The following is a 21,084-nucleotide window of genomic DNA, read 5'->3' as shown; positions in this document are numbered from 1 at the left end:
AGAATGAGAAGCAACCGCCCTCGCCCGCCCAACTTACTCGACTCTTTCTCCACGTTCCTGTCCGGCCCGTGAACAGCCTTGTGACTCTCGGCGCTATTCCTCAGCGGGGCAACACAATGAGAAGCATTACACATTTCGCTTACTCCAATTGGTGGACCCATTCACTCATCCTGCATGTCGATAGTGGCGACGCCCTCAAAACCTCACTGATATATAACGCCTCTGGTGCGTGGCGCTGATAATGGCCACCTCCCCACCATCAACTGCTTCTTTTTCCAGAAATGCGCGGCGTCAAGAAGTCCAGGACCGGTTGCCTCACTTGCAAGGAGAAGAAGGTTCGGCTTCCGCATGGCTGTCTAGATCACCACTGACCCGTTATCAGCGCAAGTGTGATGAGAAGAAACCAGCCTGTTCTCGCTGCGTCAATAGCAACCTGGTGTGCCCAGGCTATGCCCAGAAAATCCGATGGAGAACCGTGCACACACCAAAAACCCCATCATCCATCGACTCACTCAAGTCCGAGCGCAACGATGCTCGTTACAAATTCATGCGCACACACTCTTCACCTCTCCAATCAGATGCTGGTCTAGACGAAGCCTGGCGAGCTGAGCCATTTCTTGAGGACTCGGTCCTGCAGCCCGATGGTGCATCAACCCTCGACGATTTCCCTTTCTTCAATTTATACCCCCGTGATGCCGACCTTGGTCCGCTGTGGGATCACGCATACCACGAATTCATACCCTTTGAACTTTCCGATTCATTGCCCATGGTGAACGATCCCGTGGAGCTACCACTTTCACCTGTTTCGGCCGAGAACTCTTCCACTCCGGAATACACCAGGCACTGTTCCGAAGAAACCACTCTAAAGGAGCTGGAATTCATCTCGGAAGCAAGCATTGAGCTTCCTGTCCCAGAATACACACGTAAGGCCTTGATTGACTTCTATCTTGACGAAGTCGCCGGCACGCTCTCGTGTTTCGACGGGCCGCTCAATCCTTTTCGGAGCAGCATCCTAGGCCTCTCGGATACCAGCCAGCCTTTGGCATGTACGGCTCAAAGCATGGCTGCCGCGTGCTTGGCCCAGACCTCTCACCAGCACAGATCCTTGGCGAAGCAGCTGCAACAGGAGGCTGAGTTGGGCGTCTGGGATATTATTGAGCGCGGGGAGCCGAATTCCACGACTGTTCTCATTCTGATCATGCTCGGCTGTTCGGCCGAATGGCATGATCCAAATGACCACGGCGAGCGGTATTGGGCACAAGCACTGGAGCTCCTACAAGCTCTCTCTGCATGCATGGAGATCTCGGCTGAGGACCATCACTTTTTCCGCAACGCTCTGGCATACTGGCGGCTCTCAAACTCCTTGTGCACCAAAGACGAGTTTCTGGATGAAATACCAAATGCTGGACAGCACGCACATTCTATGGTTACCTGGAACACCCCTCATCCGTGGACTGGTGTGTCCGAAGCTCCGATCCGTCTCCTGGGCCGCGTCTCCAACCTGGTCAAGTCCTCAGGAAGCCACGGTATACCCATCTCGACTGGAAAGGCATTGCAAGAACACCTGCAGGAGGCAGCACAACTGGAGTGCGAACTCCTGCGCCTGCGGCTTCCTGATCAAGACCTGATTTTGCATCCCCGTGATGAGCGAACGCCCACGTCACACCTGGTCCAGGTTGGAGAGGTGTACCGGATCTGTGGACTTGTTCGGCTGTACCGCGGCTTCCCACATCTTCTGTGCCGCTCTGATCACAGCGTGAAAGCCTCCAGCCCATCTTCAATATCTACCGTCTTATTGCGGATCCCGGGCCGTGGACCTAGCTTTGATGTAGACAAGAGCCTACGAGATCTGGCCAAGTGTGCTCTTGGTATTCTGGAGTCCATTCCGCTTGAGTCCGGCGTACGATTTGCGCAGCCCTTCCTTTTGACCACACTGGCGAACGAGCTGCGAGTCTTCGACCATCGGGGCTCAGTCTTCGGGCTATCAAGCACAGATATGGAAGTCCTACGAGCAAGGCGACTCGTCACCAGCCGACTGAGTGCTCTGGATGCCCATGTCCCGCCATACCGGATGAATGCCATGATCGACTATGTGAAGAAGCTGTGGGAGGAAATGGATGCTGATGATGGTTGACTGGCTGGTTTGGACTGGTTGAATTTAATCCAGAAACAATGTCTTATTCGTAAAGCGGGGACACGTGCGTCCATTCAGCTGCGGAGATATCCCTTCACTGCCTCACCCCACACAGGAGCTTTCTTGTACCAGTGAAACTGCGGCACAGTTCCAAGCTTCAACCCGTCGATTGCCGTTGCCAGCTCCTCTCCCAAGCCCTCCGCCTTGATATCCTTGATGGGGTACAAATACGTCTTGAAGGAAAATACGATCGCGCCGGATTTCGGAAGCCTGTGAACGACTTGGCGTTCGCTGCGGAGGTGGACCTGCGGATAGAGTGTCAAAGACGGCCCCTACTACCTCCACCCAAGCGAAGACTTACCTGGTCTATATCGATTTCCATTTCGGGCTGCTCATCACCCTCGTAGAGCTTCGTGCCCCCCGGCGTGAAGGGATCATCGTTCATGTTCATCGCCCACTATTAACCAGACGCACAAAACAGATCAGCCCTCCCAATTCAAAGCAAACAGAAGCAGTACAAACGAGGGCAACTTACATTCACCCTCTTCACAACCGTCCCCACCTCCAACCTGTCGAAAAACCGATCCATGCTCATCTCCAGCTTCTGCTTGTACCCGGGCACCCCGGTGTGGATGTCTCTCAGCTTCAGGCCCAGCTTCTTGCTCATGTCGAACCCGCTGGGGCAGCATGTCACGAAGCCGCGCATCGCATAGCCATCGCCATCCTCCTCGCGCGTGAGGATCTGCACGTCGTCGTCGACCAGCCTCCCGATGACCTTGAGCGCCTCGACCGGGTCCGCGGGCGGCGGCTCAACGCCGAACTCCTCGCCCGTGACCAGACTGCGCATGATCCGAACTGTCGCTGTCGAACCACTACCACCCTTCTCCGCGGTGGCTGGAGACGGAGGCGACGGGTACACCAGCTCGAACATGCGCGGGAACCGCGTCGGGAGATACGTGCCCAGCAGCCAGACGTAGAACTCGTGGATGGCGGGCCCCGCTGCGGCGCTGTGGGCGCCGACGACGGTCGCGGCGTGGTCGCGGATGATGCGCTGGCGCCAGGTGATGCGGTCGAGGTAGTTGCGGTCCATCTCGATCAGCTCCGAGATCGAGGATCGCTCGACGGCTAAATAATTAAAACGGCGGTTCGTTCTCCGGTTAGCATTTTTCTTGGGTATGGGAAAGGGTGGATATGTTCGGAACCAAAGCTGTGGTGAGGATATGGGGAAGGCTTCTTTACCCATCGTGAGGTGGTACTTCGGCTTGAACGGCCGGAATTGGACGGGCTGTTTTGTTCGCCAGTCAAAGTCGGGGAGCGGTTCGATTTTCCCTTGTGTTGGCGTCGGCTTTGCTTTGACATGCTGTGGAGACGAACGCTTGAATGGCGAGGACTGGGAAGTCAGATGCTGTTTTCTCATGGGGGATCTTAAATGGGGTGGGGGATCCGAACTCACTGGTCTCTTGTCTAGTATTTTCTTCAACAACACGGACGCGCATAGCAGGATAGCAAGCGAAATAGCCCAAAAGGGATCCATAATGCTTTGAGGAATTCGAATCGCTGACAGGGTGATATACTGAAGGGAACTCGGAAAGTGCAACTGGAATATGAAATGCCACGACTCCTCAAGTTTGGGAGCGCTCAATGTAGGAAATGCTGTAATATATGTTCTGACGCCTCAAAGATGGGGGCGCATTGCATTTCCTATAATGGAAAAACGCTAAAATAGGTAAGCTGATGCGCCTTGAGTGATCGGCTGTGATGAAAAGTGCCATGGAAGCTCGGTCTGAAGGTGTATGACGATCCTGGCGCGGGGGAAACAACCTCAGAAGTAGGATTTGCCGCACAGAACACCGGTCGAAAGGAACTTAGTTGCCGAGAAACTTCGCTCATGATCGTATCTTTCACACGTGGCTGTTGGAAGCACTACTCTCCAAAGAGTATCAGAATCAGAGTCCGCCAACCAGCAAACTATGGACTTCCCTATTCTCGTTGAGAATAAGCCTACAAAGGCCGCGCTAATACGCACATGTACTAAGAATGTGGTTTGAGTTCTTACTCACTAGAGAACGAAAAATGCTTTCGTCGCGGAAGAGCGTGGAAGCGCAGCAGTGTTTGTTATGGTTACCGCATTCGGCAGTCACGCGCATCGCGACTCTCGTTTGAGACTTGCCCAGGCACCACACACACTCACTACGCCGCCAAAAAACCGGTCTGATCATCCAAATTCTTGGGCAAGAGATACCTTGAGGAGGGACAGAAAAAAAGACAAAAAACTATGCCTGGCGGCACAGAAACAGGCTCTTCGAGGACCGCCTGTTTTTTCCCGTTACACCCTCCGACCGTACCCCACCCTCGCGTGTGGCGGCCAAGTCACAGCTTAAGCAGGGAGGGCGTCTGCGTCAACTCCCCACTCGTTACTGATATTCTTGGCCGGGTCTATGAAGTGAGGGTCGAAGGCCGGAATATATAAACAGAGAGCCTTTGGACATCACCCACCGCTTGCTAATCTTGGCTTTTGGTCCGAAGTAACGCACCACTGGCTCCCAGCTTTCTGAAAGCTATCGCCGTTTTCTTTGTTCTGTGCAAACATTGTTGTGTGGCAAATATCACAAGGCACCAATAGTCAATCTTGCCTTAAGCCAATACCCAATTAACATTTCGCTATCCCGGTATCAGTAGGCTCTAGAGTAGCGAAAACGTCAAGTTCATGGGTGCATATGATACATCCTATCAATCTAGTCTTCCTGAATCCTTACTGAGGATACGCTCGAGGCTTCGCAGTTCCAACCAGCCCCGACATGGACTTCGTCAATCCCACTCAGGATTCCAAGGGAAACATCTGAAGCTCGTCTTCCAGCCGCCAATATTTGTCATCATCAGGCTCCTCGGCTATTGTAGAGAGGGAAGTGCGTTGATTATATCCACTCCACGCACCGGGGTGTGGATCTCGCGTTGCCTGGCCTTGGGTCGCCTGATCCTGCTGTGCTTGACCCTGGTACGTCTGGTTTTGGTGTGCTTGGGTTTGATGCGCTGGATCATCTTGCGCTGGCACGAGGCTTTCTGTTCCGGATGACCTTGAATCTTTCCAGAAACCAAGAATATCGAGGCAGCCGACCGCAAGACACATGCTGAACGCAATTTTGCTTTGTCGCTTATCAAAGAAAATCTGACCACGCGCGTAAAGAACTAGGTGCCAGCCGTGGAGATGCAGTTGCTGAGGCAGGCCGACGAAAATAGGGAGTACTTGAAACAAGGAATGGGAAGGAGACGTTTTCTAGCCAGTTGTTGATATTGATGGGGGCGGAACGGGTGAAATTCCCTTTTTTGAGCAGCGGCGAAAGCGGTCGAACGGGAGTTCTTGGAATGATGACTGGGACAGAGACCCGCTGGTCGTCTTCGAGCCAGTCCTCGATTGAGGTGGGGGCGGGTTGTGTGCAGCTCCTTTCTTCGCGTGGTGGCGAAGTTTCTGAAAGATCCTCGTCGGTAATTTCAATATAGAGGCAACCTTCTGATGCGTATTCGCTGCTGGTATAATCGAGAACCTGGGTGAGGAAGAGATGTGTGCTATGGCTCGGAGTCGGTCTTCCAATCGCGTATCTGTAGTTTGGCGGCGTATGTCGAGGGATCAACGCAGCTTTCCATAGACGGGTAAGTTCGCTGTAAAGCATATGATTCGATGAAAGTGGGTGGAAGGCGCAGCGTGCGAGCTCAGTGCTTGATTGCAGCTGGGCGTGGTGAAAATGATGAATGTATCGGTGTGTTTAGTAGCAATGTGAGTAGATTTGAGTGCGATGAGCCGAAGTAAGTGAGCACGGCGGTGATGTTGCGAAAGCGATACTTGGGTCCATTGTGAGTGGAAAGCTCCTTCCTATGAAGAGAAAATTCCAAACTAGTATTACGCCACCCACCTGCCGAGATGGCCATCTGCACCTACTGCATTGATAACGTCCACATCGCCTTACTCATCCGAGCGTTTCTTCCCACTGGCGCCACCTTTTTCCGCTTCATCGTCACTATCCTCTTTCTTCGGTATCCCTCCCTGCGCCCACTCCTCCCATAGAGTTGCATCCCTGTACCCGGCGTCTTCCTCCTCCAAGATTCTATCCAACTCTCCCACCGTCATACTCCTGCCCTTCTTCCTTCCCTTCCCTTCCTCCCTCCACTTCTTCCCTTCCTTTTCTCGCTCTTGGCACTGCCACTGCCGCCACTATTGCCGGTCTCACTCTTACTGCTACTGGCTTCACTGCCCCTTTCTGCCTCATCGCTATCCCAGCCGCCACCCCTCATCCTCACGTGCTCCCAGCCCCACCCGCCCACCACCCTCCCTTCATCATCATCGTCTTCCTCTTCATGGCCGTGTCGCCTGTGCCCATGCCCGCCGCGTCTCTCGACCACGTCGTCCGGCCATGGCCCAAAGCCTCCACCGCCCATACCCATGCGCAGCTGTCGCGGAACACCCCCCTCGAAGCGTAGGTGCTCAAAGCCCATACCCTCTATTCGTGCGCCCCGTCGCGGCGGGACGAAGCCATGACGAGGGAACTGAGGATGATGGGGAGGATGGGCAAGAGCAGGGTGGTGATGCGGAGGGTGAGGCGGGCGATGAAAGCGATGACCATGGTGAGGGGGAGGAAGAGGACCTCTTGGTAAGCCCATGAGTCGTGGAGGAGGATGAGCGAGGCGAGGATGGCGATCGAAAGGAGGAGGGAGAAAACCGGGATCGAAGTAGTCGTCGTCGTCGGGATAGAAGATACCGGGAGGATGTGGTGGGGGCGGCCCACCGAATGGACGATGGAAACGGTCAGGCATGAGGGGTGGTTGTAGAGGCGAAGGCCTTTTAAAAGTAGCAAACTGATGCGTTGTCGTCCGGTGTGAAAGCTAGGAAAGTCACTTTGACAATGGCAAGTATTTACTTCGGATAGAGTTTAGTAGCTCAAGACCTCTTTTTATATGAGGGGTGGAGTGACGCAAAAGGGCCGCGGAACAAACAAAAACGGTGCATGGAGAGATTTGTAGGAATTATTACTGAATATAGATCGATCAATGACGCTAATGCCTCTTCTGAATGCCCCTGATGCCAATGCAAAGTCATGTCGCGTTACCCAATTATTATCCACGTCCTTCGCCGAAAGACTCTCTACCCAACTCGCCACACGTATAGATCTTTGGTCCTTCAGACTAGATCAAACCCCTCATCGTCGTCATCCGCTTCCTCATTCGCACTCGCGCCAAAGTCTAGCTTCATCAACAAACGATCCACCCCACCACCTCTCCATGGTTCGAAACCGCCGATCGATTCCCCATCGCCAAATAAACCGGTGCCAACACGCTCTTTGTCCAACTCTCGTAATCTGGTGACCAAGCTGCGAAGATCGCTGTCGACTCGCTTCCTAGCGCGATCAAGTTCCAGGAGCACGTCCTTTTCTTCTTGCTCATAGTTGGCAAGAGCATCTACCACGCCCTCGTCACGCTCCAGGTCGAGGTTTCTTTGGACGGTGCGCAGGCGGTCAATGAAGGCGATGAGCTCGTCTACATGGGTTAAGAAGGAGCGAAGGGCGTGCGTGTACGGTAGATCCGTCAACAAAAGCGCATAGGACAGCGAACGGAGGAAGAGACGGTGTGCGGACGCAAGCACTTCCGGATCATGTGGGGTACGGCGAGGTTCGCGTGTAGACGCTACGGTTGCGGGTCGACTGATTTGCTGGCTTTGCCTTAGGCTTTGCTGAGTTGGTGGTCTTGACAGTTCCGCTGGGTCCTCGTTGTCGGCATCGGTTGGAGAGGATGGCCGTTCGTTGTCTGATTCTGCTCCGACGATCCAATGGCGAAAGTGTTTCCAGGACTCTTGCACCACTTCACCCTCAAAGTAGCCAACGAACTCTGACAGCAAAAAGACGGCTGCGCCACTTGTCGCCCATACCTTGCGCATGCTAACGGTGCGAGCGTTTGCCCTCTGTCTCCTCTTTCTCAACTCGCTTGCTCCCCATGGAGAATTGCTTACCGGGGGCCCGAAGGGTGTGGGATGCTCTCTTCTAATACTACTCTGTCTCCATAGGTCCGTAAGGCGTAGATGGGCGCGGCGTACAGCGAGAAGATAGGCATGAATGGTGGAATAGCAGTCGACTTCGGAAGACGTCAGGAATAAGTCCAGAGGTGATGAGACATCAAGTTTTAACGAAGTGGGTATCGAAAGGAGAAGGTCGTTGAAGACAACATTAGATAATTTGGGAAGAGCGTCGACGCCCTCTTTGGCCCTTCCAGGAGTCGATGGTCGCGTTGAAGTAGGATTAGACATGGAGAGGTGCACCAAGCTACGTGCCAAATCCAAGTTTTCGTCGCTCATTTCTTCATCATTGATCAAGGCTGCAAGACGAGCCCAGCTGCGTGAGAGAACGGCTGTGACTTCTCCCTCTTTGACTAGCATAGTCTGAAAACCTCGACTCGGTTTGCTCTGGCCGGGTCTTCGGTGCCGTGAGCGTATGCGTTCGTCCGATTCCTCAATGAGCGCAACAGCGAATTCGCCACGTCCAAGCAGGAAGAATTCCTGCAGCAACGATAGAATCTGCAAAATTTTTGGTAGTGGCAGAAGTTGCTGCAGAGTGTTTCTCGACAAAGATAATCGAATTGCGGAGATTGCTTCCGAAAGAGAAGCAGTGGAAATGGGTACCTGTAAGCTGGACAGGTAGCGAAGGTGTACAGGCAGAAGCTCAAGCTCGGAGGTCTTGGGAGCGATTGACGATATCCCTGCTGCCCCTCGATTGCGGATCTGGTCAAGAGATCTGCCAATAAATAGGATGGAAGATGCTGTGCGAGAGGAGACAAACTTCGGCAGAAGTGTGCTGGTTGAGACATAATCCACAGGCTCATCATCGCCTTTGACTCGGGTAATGAAGAAGTCATTTGTTCCGTGTGTCGGCAATCTGCCATAAAGCACCCAAGTCGAGAGCTGCCGCAGCCACGCCGTCTCGGCGACTTTACTCAAATCCAAAGCAGCTGCTTCCACGTCAGGGTATCCTGTCTGTGCCTCTTGCCTAAGCCTATCAATCAATCCAGCACCCGTGCAGGCTCCGGCGTCTCCGTTTTCCTTGGGCAGCATGAAGCACGCCATGTCCCAATACCATTCCATGCGTCTTGTCCACTCGTCAAACTCGGCAACAACACCCGCGAGCGGGACGATGTTGTATGCGCCCACGATGCTCGCATCTTGCTTCAGGATTCGCGCCTCAACGTCCAGAATCTTCTGCTGGAATTTGGCCAAATGCGACGATGTGATGGCGGTAGCGACGGCGCGGCATACTGTCGAAGGGTGCGACGAAGCGATGGTCTGGGCATGGTTCCGGAGTTCGCGGTGCAGCTGTGACAGGCGCGCGACGGAAGAGAGCAGCTCAGCCTCCGGAGGCGACAGCAGAGGGAACGAGGCCGGGGTTATCTGGGCGCCGGGGTCCTGTTTCTCGGCATCGAAGAGCGAGGATGGATGACCCGAGAGAGAAAGGAGGATTTCGTGGAGCATGGTCGGGCGGGGGGAAGCTCGGTGTTCTGCTCACTGCGTGGAACGGGCGTGTTAGCAGCAGGAATGTGCGACAGGCGGAGCGAAGACAAGTCGGGTAGCACGGTCATGAGACGGGAATGTGTCTTACTAGAAGTCGAAGTGGATGGGTGGGTTGAAGAAGCGGTTGTTGATGTAGGCGATCAGGGTGTTGAGGAGCTCATAGCGACACATCGAATCGCCGGGTCGTGTCCTCGCGCATTGAAGCTCGATCGACTGTGCAGCGCTGGTGTTGAACTTTGGGCGACGCGCCGATGGGCACGCGGGGAAAGTGCAGCCGGGGTTATTCCGCCAATCTGCACTGTTCCTGAATAGGCAAGTTGCTTCCAACATTGGACATCTATCCAAGATCGCACGTAGTGTTGGAAGAATAGTCACGGCGGGTTGGGTGACCCGCACGTCCCTAAGGCCCTCGATACTACTCTCCTCAAATCAGACCTGTCCAATATTGCGCCACCAGCTTGCCTCCACCTCGATCCGTGCAACCTCCGCGGCCGCCATCCTAGCAAGTCGTCTGGGCAACTACCAGCGAGTCTCTCATTGGAAGGATGGCCTGCATGGTCACGGAAGAGGCAGGCTTCCGTCCGTCCGGAAGGCCAACTTCAAACATAGCAGAACAGACTGTAAGACGGTCCTGGCCACCTGGCCATCCCAATAAGCCTCGCCCTAGGGCTTCACTCGAGCCACTAGCATGATAGACATGCTCGCAAACCCCAATACTGGCAGTGAATTCCAACTAGATTTACATGTATCGATTTTCTCACCCTCGGAAACAACGCCGTCATCAACCTTTCCAAGAACTCAGCACATGCTTTTGTGATAAAGACAGTGTCCGCCCAGGGTTGGAAACTCCAAATAAAATACATCCATAAGCCATGAATCAGATCTCAAGGATCGCCTTGGAGGTTTCCTCCACGACCTTGTCCTTGTTTTTGCCCTTTCGGTATACCCTCTCATCCTCGGGATTGAATCCGCCATTACCCCAGAGAGCCCATTCCGGAGTCGGCTCACCCATGTAATCCTCCGGCTTAAAGTCCTCCCCGCTCTCAAGCAGCTGGAAGAAGCGGTCGTAGTCGATGAGCGTGCACCACTTCCACTCCCCGTTGACCTGCCTCCGGAACCGTGTGCTCGCCAACAGCACGCAACAGCTGTGCGCATGCTCGGCCGCGATTCCGTACTCCAGACCACGATCATTGAGCTCCTTGTTGAGAGCCTCGACGAACTCCTGCACTTCCGCGTAGAACGGAACGTTCTGCATCGTCAGTCCCGCGGCTGCCGAGGTCGCCGTACCACAGTAGGTGACACCCTTGATCTCGACGAAGCAAGGCAGACCGCGCTCTACCAGATCAGCGTATCCGGCAATCTCATCTGCCATGTTGAAGCCCTTGACCAGAGTCAGACGGAACACCGTTCGCTGTTGGAAGCGCTTCTCGCGTAGAATATCCAAGCATGCGCAGAAGCGCTCCCAGAAGTCGCGGTTGAGCGGGCGATCGACCTTGCGGAGAGACTCCTTGTTGGAGGCATCGATCGACACGTACAGCTGTGTAACCTGCTTCAGAGTGGCCAACTGTGCGGGGTGTTGAGCATTGCAAACTAGGAAGGAAGAAATGTGCTCTTTGTGAAGCATCCCCGTGAACTCGTTGATGTGAGGATAAAAGATGGGTTCGCCGACCAGGCTGAGAGCACAATGTCTGATGCGCATAGCTTCTGCAAAGCGTTCGGCACGGACGCCAGGGACACCGCGCATCATCTTGATCTTCTTGTAATGGCCTTCCTTGACGCCCTCAAAAATCTTCTCCGGTGGATCCACAACCCATCGCCAGGTCGTTCCCACAGGATTGGTCCCGTGGCGCCAACAGAAGACGCATTTGTTGCTGCAAGACAACGAGGGAGTTGTCTCCATGCAAAGGTGAGACCTGATGCCGTAGAAAGAAAATTTGTAACAGGATCCACGGCCACGGAGAGCTGATTTGGTCCAACGACAGATCTTAACTCCAGAGTGAGATCCGACGATGGTGTATCCTTGCTTGGTCAGGGAGGAGTATGTGGGCGATGTTTTGGGGACCATCTCTTTCGGTGCCGCAGGAGCAGCATTCTTGACGGGGCTTTTGTAAGTAGTGAAATCCACCTCCATGGGCTCGTCAGGATCCACCTCGCTCTTGACCATTTTCCCCAGATCTTCCACATCATCTAGACTGGATTTAGCCTTGGTCTTCCTTGGCTTCAGAGGCTGGGTGGTTTCCGAATCGACCTCATCATCATCAATGTCTTCCTCGTCACTCTCCATTGCATCTCCACTTCCAGGTACGCCATCTCCGAGACCTTTGCCGGCGCAGATGTCGAGGAGAATATCCTGCACACCTAAACGCCACTCTTTGAGGCGTTCCTGCGCATCGCTCTTGACATCGCCGATGCCCAGGGGATACGCCCTCTTCTTGCCAGTGAGCTTGGCCATCCATTTGTCCACGTCCTTCCCTTGCGAGCAGAATCCCTCATCCTCGGTAGGCCAGCCTTCCTGATCGCCAAATCCAAACACCGAGTATCCCAAGATTCCAGAGAGAGGCGCGGTATCGATGCGGAAATCGTGGTGCGTCTCTTGCAGATGCTCCAAAAAGTTATCCAGCATAGTATCGATATTGTATGTAGGCAAGAGGACCAAATAAACATATTTGACGTTTTTCTCCCCCTTGGGGGCAGAGATGAAATAATCGTCGTAGTCGATCTCAGCAAGGTCGAGGACCTGCGGGTTTAGAGGTCGCGGTATCGAGTCGGAATCCAGAGCGTATATCCATTGGTTCAGCTCCTCCGCTACCTTCTTCGCCGCAGCCTCAGTGGTACCGCCAAGCGACGAGAAGAAGACCAACGGTTGGACCTGATCGCGTGCTGCATCGAAGCTGCAGGTACGCTTGGCCTGGCGCGGGACCTTGCTTCCAGTAACCTTTTTGGGGCCTGGCTTTGGGCGCACCAATGGCCGCTCCGCTATTGTAATCTCCTCTACGTCCACAAGTTCCGCGGCTTTCTCATCGACGGGTGGGATTTCCTCGATTTTTGCCCATGGAGCGGCGATCTGGTCTACCTTAGAAGTCGGCGACCCGGGGATGGGGGAGGCGGAAAGCTTCTGGCGAGGCTGGCGCAGGTGCTGGAAGAGACGAGTGAGCGCTATCACCGCGCAGACCGTTAACAGGACCGGCACGCGCGAACTGTGCCATAGCGAAAGCAAATCTAGTAATAATTAGCGCAGAACGGTTTGTTCAAGGGTCAAGGCGTGCCAACCAGTCAAGATAGGCTGGGGCGAGTCGTTGGAGGCCATTGTGAGCGTGCAGGTTGGACGAGGCCAGACGCTGTCAAATTCGAAATGCAGCGGCCGCGGTTCGCGGAGTTTCGCAGTTCCCCCGCGGCGCTTTGAGTCAGGTTTGAGGGAATGACGTGCTGCACGAATCATGCAGCGCCACGCGCGTACCTGCGGCCGGGGCAGCTTGAGCTCGGACATGGCAGTCACCTGGACCGCTAACAACCTGTCCCTACGCAATGCCATCCGTCGAGGACCCCGGCTAACTCTTCTCCAACTCCACCACAAGCCATGGACGCACTGAGTGAGCGCTGCGAGCAGCTTGCCAAGCCTGACATCGGCAACTTCTCCATCTCAATGTACGCGCCGCTTCCCGCTCGCCCCGCCTCCGGCTATTGCTAACAGCTCCCCAAGTTTCATCCTCGTTGGGATTCTTGTTTCCTACCTCCCGCAGCATGCAAAAATCGTACTCCGACGCTCATCCGAGGGCCTTTCGCCGTGGTTTGTTCTCCTAGGAACAACGTCGGGCACCTGCGCCATCGCCAACATTCTCGTACTACCTCGGAGCCGTGAAGACATTGGCTGCTGCAACGAAATCGATGGCTTCGCTTGTGGAGCTGCACTCCTCGGCATTGCTCAGGTAGGAGTGCAATGGAGCTGTTTCTTCTTGATGTTGGTCCCCTAAGAAACGTTGTGAGAATGTAGGTTGCTAACCGTCAGTAGCATGCTGCTCTTTCTCGTCTTCTTTCCACGCGAAGACATCACTCCTCCGGAGGGTCAAGGCGAAGAACACCATAGCCGATACACTTTCCAGCAGGCGCTTTTGGTCGTTGGCCTTTCCATCATCCACTTCTTTGTCGTCTTCCTTGTGTCTGTCGTCCTCCTTGCCCGCTATCCGCACAGCCTCCAGCTGTGGGCCAATATCCTGGGCATTACTGCCACTTGCCTCGCCTCGATACAATACGTCCCACAGATCTACACGACTTGGAAATTGCAGCATGTCTACAGTCTGAGCATTCCGATGATGCTTATACAAACTCCTGGTAGCTTTGTGTTCGCTGCCAGTCTGGCAGTGCGGCTTGGAGCTTCTGGCTGGAGCGCGTGGGGGGTTTATATTGTGACGGGCTGTCTACAGGGTATTCTCCTCGCTATGGGTATCTACTTTTGGCTCAGGGACAGGAAGGAACAGAAGGCGCAGTCTTCCGGCTTGCAGAGTCAAGTAAGTCTCCATCTATCGGCTACCCCCAAGGGTTCACCACTAACACTATTCGTAAAGGCAAACGGTGCCAGTGAACGTACACCCTTGCTTCACGAAAATGGAGAGAGGGGTAGGGAATGAGCTTTTGCGGAGTAGCTTGACCACCATAATCAATACTTTTTCGCCATTTATCCAATCCGTTGATCTGGTTCTAGACACCTCCAAAATAGAAAACAAGTTAAAATTGGGCGACTTGAGTGATCCTGTGGTACCACGTCATAAAAGCGTATTCGCTACAGGAAATTTTGTTATTCACTGGCTAGCAAATGGCCTGGCATAAATATGCATAGGGATACTAATCTGCTCAGGCTTCTCCCCTCAATCGCACCACAGCAATAACGAGTTTTGTACCAAAGCTCAACAATGAGTTATTCGTTGTTCGTTAGGCGTCGCGAGTAGTGTGATGTTTTCAGAAAACCCATTTGTTCGGTTGTTGTGTCTTGGACTTGGGTTGACGACGTATGGCAACACTTCCAAGACAAATGAGATTTTGCGGGATATACGGTGGTAGCAAATGCACTCTATCAACAAATACCCAGCCCATGCAGTCCTCAAGCACCAGACGCCTGCTCTCCCAGTGATAGAACCATACTCAAACAACCACCCTTCTCAAACCCTCTGTTCCACCCAAGACCCTTCTACCTGTCACCGCATCTCTTCCCTTCCCATTCTCCCACCGACCTTCCCTACTCCCTTCTTCCTCCACCCACGCGCCATCGTCCTGCCCTACGACTCCCACCTCCTCACCATCACTATTCGTGAATGCCTTGTTGCCCTCCATGAAGGCTGCTTGCCGTTCGTGCGTCCCTTCAACCCATCGGTGTATGCAGGCGTAACAATACACCAAACCGTAGGGGCTCGCTGTCGGCGTCTGGATGGGCGATACGCAAATGGGGCAGAGTGCGGAATTTTCCGGGGCAGGGACGGTGAGTATGGGCAGTAGGGTGGTGGAAGAAATGGGCGGTGACGGCTTCGGCGGCGGCTTCTCCTGCTTCAGCGCCGAGGGCTTGGACGGCGTAGCCGGAGGCGTCTTAGAAGAAGCTTGGGGTTTGGGGAGCACGGGAAGCCCGCCGACAATTGGTGGCGGTAGCTCGAGGTCCGCAGCCGTCTGGCGGGACAGTTGGCGCGCGAAGTCGGAGGCGTGCCACCACTCGAGGAACTTGAGGGCGAAGATGGAGGTAGGGAGAAGGATGCGGAGGGAGCTCAGCGCGCGTTGGGAAACGGTCTGTGCGAGAGTCCGCGGGTTGAGGATGCTGTTTTGCTGGCCGGGCCTTGCGCCGGGGGTGGGCGTACGGGCGGGTGGGTTCGTGGCGAGCTCGATGGCGCGGTGGTCGGCGGCGTTGAGACGGCGGATGCGCGTACCCACCAGCCACATGAATGGGCTGTGGTACTTGGATCCGTCAAAAAGGTAGGCCAAGTTCCAGGCCAGCAGCGCGAAATAGTAGGCCGCATTGACGCTCGGATACACTTTCCGTAAAAACCATTTGTAGTAAAAGATGATGCGCTGCTTTAGGGTTGCGCCCTCGGGCAACCCGTCCCGCTCTCGTCCGAAGCCAGGCGCGCCCTGCAGCACGCTTTGATGCGCGGCGTGGATGTCCCAGCCCTCGTCCAGCTTTCGCTTTAGCCACGGTAGGCCGACCATGACCGCCAGGTTGCGCCAGACATCGGCATTGCGCAGCTTCAGCGTCTCGCGTACCTGGTCGGCGGCGCCCAGCTGCGCACGATGCACCTCTCCGCCCTTGACGCGTAACACGCGCTCCCTTTTCAGGCCGTAGAAGTTCTCGGTGAACCCACCGCCGTATGTGCGCAGGAAATGCCGCTCGACCAGCAGCGACAGCAGCGCGTACACTTCATCGAACGAATTGAGGATAGGCAGCAGGTATCGTGGGTGCCTATGTGTTGCGACGGCGAGTAGGTATCGGAGAGAGGGCGGGAGCAAGGCGGACAGTTGCTGTTCGGAGAGGAGCTCTGTTGCGCCGTTAGAAGTCAATGCTTCATGAACTGTAAAGCAGGAGAGCAGCTGGAACTGGGTCATACGTACCGAACAGCGACGGCTTCAGCTCATCGAAGCCATCTTGTTGGCTCGACAGATACTCCATCGTGCCTGATGCTCATCGCTATCTGAAGCGGGTTGCGACAGCTCATTGACAGAGGATGACTATGCGGCCGTCGGCGGACGACAGATGCTAAGCCGAGGTGCCCTGACGTCGGCTCCCGCGCCTGAGGCCCGTGCGAGCGGTCAAACTTGAGCACGTGAGCGGCGACTACTTTTCCAGCAGCATCCAGCTACGAACAGCTAATAACCAATCACAGTGGAAGAGTATCCCTGGACCCTGACGAAATAGCGTCATGAACCAACGTTCTTGAGTAGGTATCTTAGCTCATGATTGCTGGGACGGAAGTCAGAAACACCAACACTTGATTTATAAAATTGGGATCAGATAGAGGCATGAAGCGACTCGATGGGAGTATTGCACCAGTTCAGTCGCCGCATTGCCGTAGCAAACAATGACTCTAGACATGGGTGAAGTGGAAAAGACGAAATTGATTTTAGAATTGCAGCCTGCCCCTCTACTGAGCTTTGGGCAACTCCATTTTGTGCATCCAGAACGCCTAGAAATTCGCCGCCCATGCTTCCCGAGAGAATATAGCACCCTTAAGCTTCATCACCATCGTCCATGTTGAGATCCTCCATTTCCTCCAGCAGCTGGTCCATGGGAATCTGCAGACCCTCGTCATCCTCATCGTCGTCCTCCTCCATCTCCTCTGGATCTGATGGCTTCGGTGCATGTTGGCTCTTGTACAGCGCAATACCTGCACGGTACTCCTCATCCTCTTCAACGTCCCGCAAGAACATTTCAAAGTCGCGCTCGAGGCGTTCCTGATCTTGCTTGCGAGGAAGCATCTCGCTCTCTTCCTTGGCCATGCGCTTGACCTTCCAGGTGCGCCTGCGCCTGTGCCTGCGGCTGTACTGCTTCTTCACCAGCAACACGTCCGGGATGGTCGAGGAGTACTGCTTATTGTTCTCAAGCTCGTCCAACAGGTCGTTGTTGAAGTTGGTGCCCTGCAGATGGTAGCCCAGAACAGAATCACCCACGTTCAAAATACCGCCCAAATGGGTCCTTGTGTAGAAAGTCTGATCGTTCGATCCTAGGTCCGATGCGCGAGCCACGGTCGCCTCCGCCAGAACATAGCGACCCTTCACCGGGCCAAGAGGCTCAATATCGAGGACCATGAACTCGACCAGCTCGGTAACGTCCGCGAGAGGCGTGAAGGGGGTACGCCAAAAGACTTCGGGGCTAATATCTGCCGTTTGGAGCGTCTGTGGATCCAGTACTTGGACGGCAGTTCCGATACGGTTGCACAGAGTCATGGGTGGGATGTTGCCAAGCTGCTTTGCCAGCTTGATAGGTAGGACAACTAGGTCATCCTTACAGATCGGAACAATCTCCACCGAGTAGGTAAACTTGTAGGATTTGACAGACGTGTGGATATCCATGGAAATGAGTTCCTGGGACTTCTTGCTGAAGACGGGCACGACAGACTTCAGGAAATCGACAAACTTCTCGGCCTGGTTTCGGTGGGCAAAGAAAAAGTCGATACCTTCATGGGTCTCCTTGATATTGATCGTGTCTCTATGGGCCATGTGCTTCAAAATGAGCTGTTCGAGGTAAAGGAAGGTGCGCTTGTGGGTGACCTTCTGGCGCACCTGAACGCTAGCCCTCCAGGTGTTGTGGGTGTAACTCTTGGCGCAGTCCGGGCATTGTTGGTTGGCAAGAACATATTCGACCTCAAACGATTGTTGCAGAATGGTGTTCTGGAAAGCCTCCTGCTGGATCGTGATCTTGACCTTAATTCTTCTCGAATGAGGCTCGGTCCAGATGAAGCTAGCGTCGATGATGCGCACTTTGTTCAAGCCGCGCAGCTTCCGGAGACACAGGGCAAGCAGTTCGCGAGACTCGGGCTGGGCAACGATCCACTGGCTGGGTGGCGACATCCATCTACTCGCGAGGTTAGAAGATTTGACGTATGATGTAACACCTGGGGACTTGCCTGTCGCAGTCTCTGCACGAGTGCAGAACAGCCTCACGCTGGATCCCCTCGCTGATATCGACCGTGAGCTTTATACAGTCGTAGCAGAGCGCACCAGCGGAAGTGGTGCCGTCGATCGGGGCGCCGCAGTTGCAGCACAGAATAGTTGCCGCATTGTGCGCCGCGGGCTGGAAAGACACAGCGCCGTTGTCCAGATCCATGGACATGGTGGGCGCAAGGAAGGGGTATCTCGAGTGTTGAAGAATGGATAGAAGCGGACGAGGAGAGAAGAAGAGGGCGTAGGGCGGTCGCAAGATTTGCCCCACGAGCTCTGGCAATAGTTTGGGAATTGTCAGCAGCGGGCGGTCGGTGGTAAAAAGATGCGCCTTATCGATAGCGCAATTGCCGTTGCCTCCGCGCCTCACGCGGCCTTAGCGCCAGGACGCTTCATGCACCTGTCCTTCTCGCCTCCACCTCTCATTTCTCACTGAACAGCGCCATGGCTGCCTCCAGGGTGATCGCGTCTGGCGTCCGATGCGGCGCCTGTCGCTCACGTTTTCTTAGGACCTTTGTTCCGCTCGCTGGCTTCGACTCCGCGCCCGCCTTGGGAAGAGCTCGCGCGACAACCAGGGCTTTCACATCCGCACCATTGCGCCTCTCGGATAATCTTACGAAGAACGAGCCGAGCCTGGATAGTGCCGAATCCAATACTGAATCGGCTCCTGCATCTGCAGATTCCCAGGAGGCATCGGTGCCCTGGTACCTCCAAGTCGATGCGCCTCAACAGCCGCTCGACGGCTCCGCGCACCCGTTAGCCGACAGACAGCGCATCCCCGCACTCCCTGAACATCCCCCGCCAATCCTCGAGCATCTCCTTCGCTACGTATCTGTGGATCTCGGCATCGACGACGTGTCTCTCCTCGACCTTCGGGAACTCGATCCGCCACCGGCACTCGGCGCAAACCTGCTGATGCTTTTTGGAACTACGCGCAGTGAAAAACATCTTCACGTCTCCGCCGACAGGCTCTGCCGGTGGCTTCGGAGCGAATACAAGCTGAGCCCTTATGCTGATGGTCTGCTGGGCAGAAATGAGTTGAAACTGAAATTGAGGCGGAAGGCGCGAAAAGCGAGGATGCTTTCAAATGCCGGTGGGTCCGAAAGCAGTCTTGCTGCTGATGACGGTATTCAATCAAGTTGGATCTGCGTCAATGTTGGCTCCGTCAAGGCCGCCGAGTCTACGCCAACAGACGGACCCAAGATACAAAACTTCGTTGGGTTTGGTGGAGTATCAAAGGGTGTGAACATTGTCCTGCAATTGTTCACGGAGGAAAAGAGGACTGAACTTGATCTCGAGACCATGTGGAACGGAGTGTTGAAGACTGATAGGAGGAGGAAAGAAGCATCGACTACGAATGATGCACCTGTGGATGAAATGTACAACCCTAACGGCGCTGTATTCGCTGGGTCCAATGTCCCCAAGAGCTCGAGCGCGTTCCAGCACACCAACCCCCAGGCCCCGCTACAGACTCGGGCTTTGTATACTACAAGGATGAAAGAAATTGGTACGAGACTGGTATCTGAAAGAGCTGGGAAACAGACTTTGGCTAACAATTTGACAAGGCCTTGGAGAGCGTCAATGAGCACCGCTTCGGACGCAGGGCGCTCTTCTTTCAAAAGTTTTACCCCTTCCAGCTTCCAAGAGCCAGCCGGGCCAAGCCAACATGGGGAAGCTCTGGGGCTCGCCAAAAAGTTGGAGCAATTGCGTCAGATGTCTAAAGAGGAGAAAAAAGCAGCTTTGGGAACCGGGTTTAACTCCAGGATGAATGGTGTTTCAACGCCTTTTCTCAAAGAATTCAACAGCTACATCCCCGAGTTCCCAGATGTCGTGCATTATGAAGCAATCATGCAGCTCTACCTTGTTGCTCGATCGATCAATCATCCAGGCTACCCGGTCTTCCTCATCAATGATCTCCTTTGGGAAATGATAAGTGCAGGGATCCGTGTTCCGGAACGTATGTTTCTTGACACTCTTCGTTCCAATCTGTCGGTCGAGCACCCGGAGGAGTTCGAGGAAAGCACTGCACAGCGACGAAATCAGATTGTCTTTGCTTTTCTTCAGGCTATGCAAGGCCAGTCCTATTCCGTCCTAACAGACGAAATCATCTTGATGCTTCACAACTCCGTCTCGACACTCACTGAGGACCTGGAAGCCCAACATCCAGAGCAAAGCACCGTTATCAAACGAGCAGAATACAACCGATCCGTACGCCACAAACTCCTCCACCAAATAGATGTCCTTGGCATACCGTTGAAGCACGAAACCTTTGCACATCTGCTGCAAAGTTATGCTCGTCTGGGGGACATGGAGGGCATGTGGCACGTTTGGAGCTCCACGGCTTTGTCCATGTACTCAAGATCGGCGTACATGTACGCGGTGGCTTTGAATGGCGTAGCCTTCTCCGGCAGCCAAAAAGGCTGTATAGAGGCTTTGCGCAACTGTCTCGCCACCATGAAGCAAGAAATCCCGGAAGTGGAATTGAAAGGTGACGTGAGAGATGCTGTGATGCGATGCCTCTTGGTAATCAGCCCGGAGATCGATAAAGCTTGGGAACGTGGGAATAAGAAGGGCGAGTGGCTGAGCATCTGGAACCGTTGCATGCGAGAACTAGGAAAAGAGGAGGAGAGGAGGAGAATGTCCAGAAGGAAAGGTGTTCCTCAAAGATCTTTGTCGGGAAGACATGCGTTTGGACAACTCTGAGCAAATTATTCTTGTACAAACAGCGTACACTAGATGTCTGCAATCTAGGGTGTAGACAAATCGGCAAACGAGT

General features: G+C 54.4%; 8 protein-coding genes across 8 annotated transcripts; 3 read left to right on the top strand and 5 right to left on the bottom strand.

Moving 5' to 3' along the window:
* Positions 1 to 281: 281 nt before the first annotated feature.
* On the top strand, positions 282 to 2,134 carry LTHEOB_2280 (C6 zinc finger domain containing protein; the record flags this gene model as incomplete). Its single annotated transcript, XM_035511075.1, has 2 exons — positions 282 to 335; positions 383 to 2,134. 2 exons carry the CDS (start codon positions 282 to 284, stop codon positions 2,132 to 2,134), a joined length of 1,806 nt encoding a protein of 601 aa, XP_035363989.1.
* A 74-nt stretch (positions 2,135 to 2,208) lies between these two features.
* LTHEOB_2279 (uncharacterized protein) lies at positions 2,209 to 3,551 on the bottom strand (the record flags this gene model as incomplete). Its single annotated transcript, XM_035511073.1, has 3 exons — positions 2,209 to 2,439; positions 2,496 to 2,591; positions 2,670 to 3,551. 3 exons carry the CDS (start codon positions 3,549 to 3,551, stop codon positions 2,209 to 2,211), a joined length of 1,209 nt encoding a protein of 402 aa, XP_035363988.1.
* Positions 3,552 to 6,627: 3,076 nt separating this feature from the next.
* On the bottom strand, positions 6,628 to 9,638 carry LTHEOB_2278 (Spc97/Spc98 family protein; the record flags this gene model as incomplete). Its single annotated transcript, XM_035511072.1, has 4 exons — positions 6,628 to 6,965; positions 7,448 to 8,058; positions 8,130 to 8,251; positions 8,796 to 9,638. 4 exons carry the CDS (start codon positions 9,636 to 9,638, stop codon positions 6,628 to 6,630), a joined length of 1,914 nt encoding a protein of 637 aa, XP_035363987.1.
* A 916-nt stretch (positions 9,639 to 10,554) lies between these two features.
* LTHEOB_2277 (flavodoxin and radical SAM domain protein) lies at positions 10,555 to 12,984 on the bottom strand (the record flags this gene model as incomplete). The annotated part of the gene is made up of 2 exons (XM_035511071.1): positions 10,555 to 12,896; positions 12,948 to 12,984. 2 exons carry the CDS (start codon positions 12,982 to 12,984, stop codon positions 10,555 to 10,557), a joined length of 2,379 nt encoding a protein of 792 aa, XP_035363986.1.
* Positions 12,985 to 13,254: 270 nt separating this feature from the next.
* Positions 13,255 to 13,648, top strand: LTHEOB_2276 (Pq loop repeat protein; the record flags this gene model as incomplete). Its single annotated transcript, XM_035511070.1, has 2 exons — positions 13,255 to 13,322; positions 13,378 to 13,648. The coding sequence occupies 2 exons, from the start codon at positions 13,255 to 13,257 to the stop codon at positions 13,646 to 13,648; spliced, it is 339 nt and encodes a 112-aa protein (XP_035363985.1).
* A 24-nt stretch (positions 13,649 to 13,672) lies between these two features.
* LTHEOB_2275 (Peroxisome assembly protein 12) lies at positions 13,673 to 16,320 on the bottom strand (the record flags this gene model as incomplete). Its single annotated transcript, XM_035511069.1, has 3 exons — positions 13,673 to 13,938; positions 14,903 to 16,189; positions 16,263 to 16,320. The coding sequence occupies 3 exons, from the start codon at positions 16,318 to 16,320 to the stop codon at positions 13,673 to 13,675; spliced, it is 1,611 nt and encodes a 536-aa protein (XP_035363984.1).
* A 557-nt stretch (positions 16,321 to 16,877) lies between these two features.
* Positions 16,878 to 18,480, bottom strand: LTHEOB_2274 (NMD3 domain-containing protein; the record flags this gene model as incomplete). The annotated part of the gene is made up of 2 exons (XM_035511068.1): positions 16,878 to 18,262; positions 18,369 to 18,480. 2 exons carry the CDS (start codon positions 18,478 to 18,480, stop codon positions 16,878 to 16,880), a joined length of 1,497 nt encoding a protein of 498 aa, XP_035363983.1.
* Positions 18,481 to 18,752: 272 nt separating this feature from the next.
* LTHEOB_2273 (Pre-rrna-processing protein esf2) lies at positions 18,753 to 19,893 on the top strand (the record flags this gene model as incomplete). Its single annotated transcript, XM_035511067.1, has 2 exons — positions 18,753 to 19,815; positions 19,874 to 19,893. 2 exons carry the CDS (start codon positions 18,753 to 18,755, stop codon positions 19,891 to 19,893), a joined length of 1,083 nt encoding a protein of 360 aa, XP_035363982.1.
* Between the last annotated feature and the right edge of the window lie 1,191 nt (positions 19,894 to 21,084).

This window comes from Lasiodiplodia theobromae (genome assembly GCF_012971845.1).
Source record: "Lasiodiplodia theobromae strain AM2As chromosome Unknown scaffold_6, whole genome shotgun sequence".
Lineage (NCBI taxonomy): Eukaryota > Fungi > Ascomycota > Dothideomycetes > Botryosphaeriales > Botryosphaeriaceae > Lasiodiplodia > Lasiodiplodia theobromae.
This window is presented reverse-complemented; position numbering and strand designations above follow the sequence as displayed.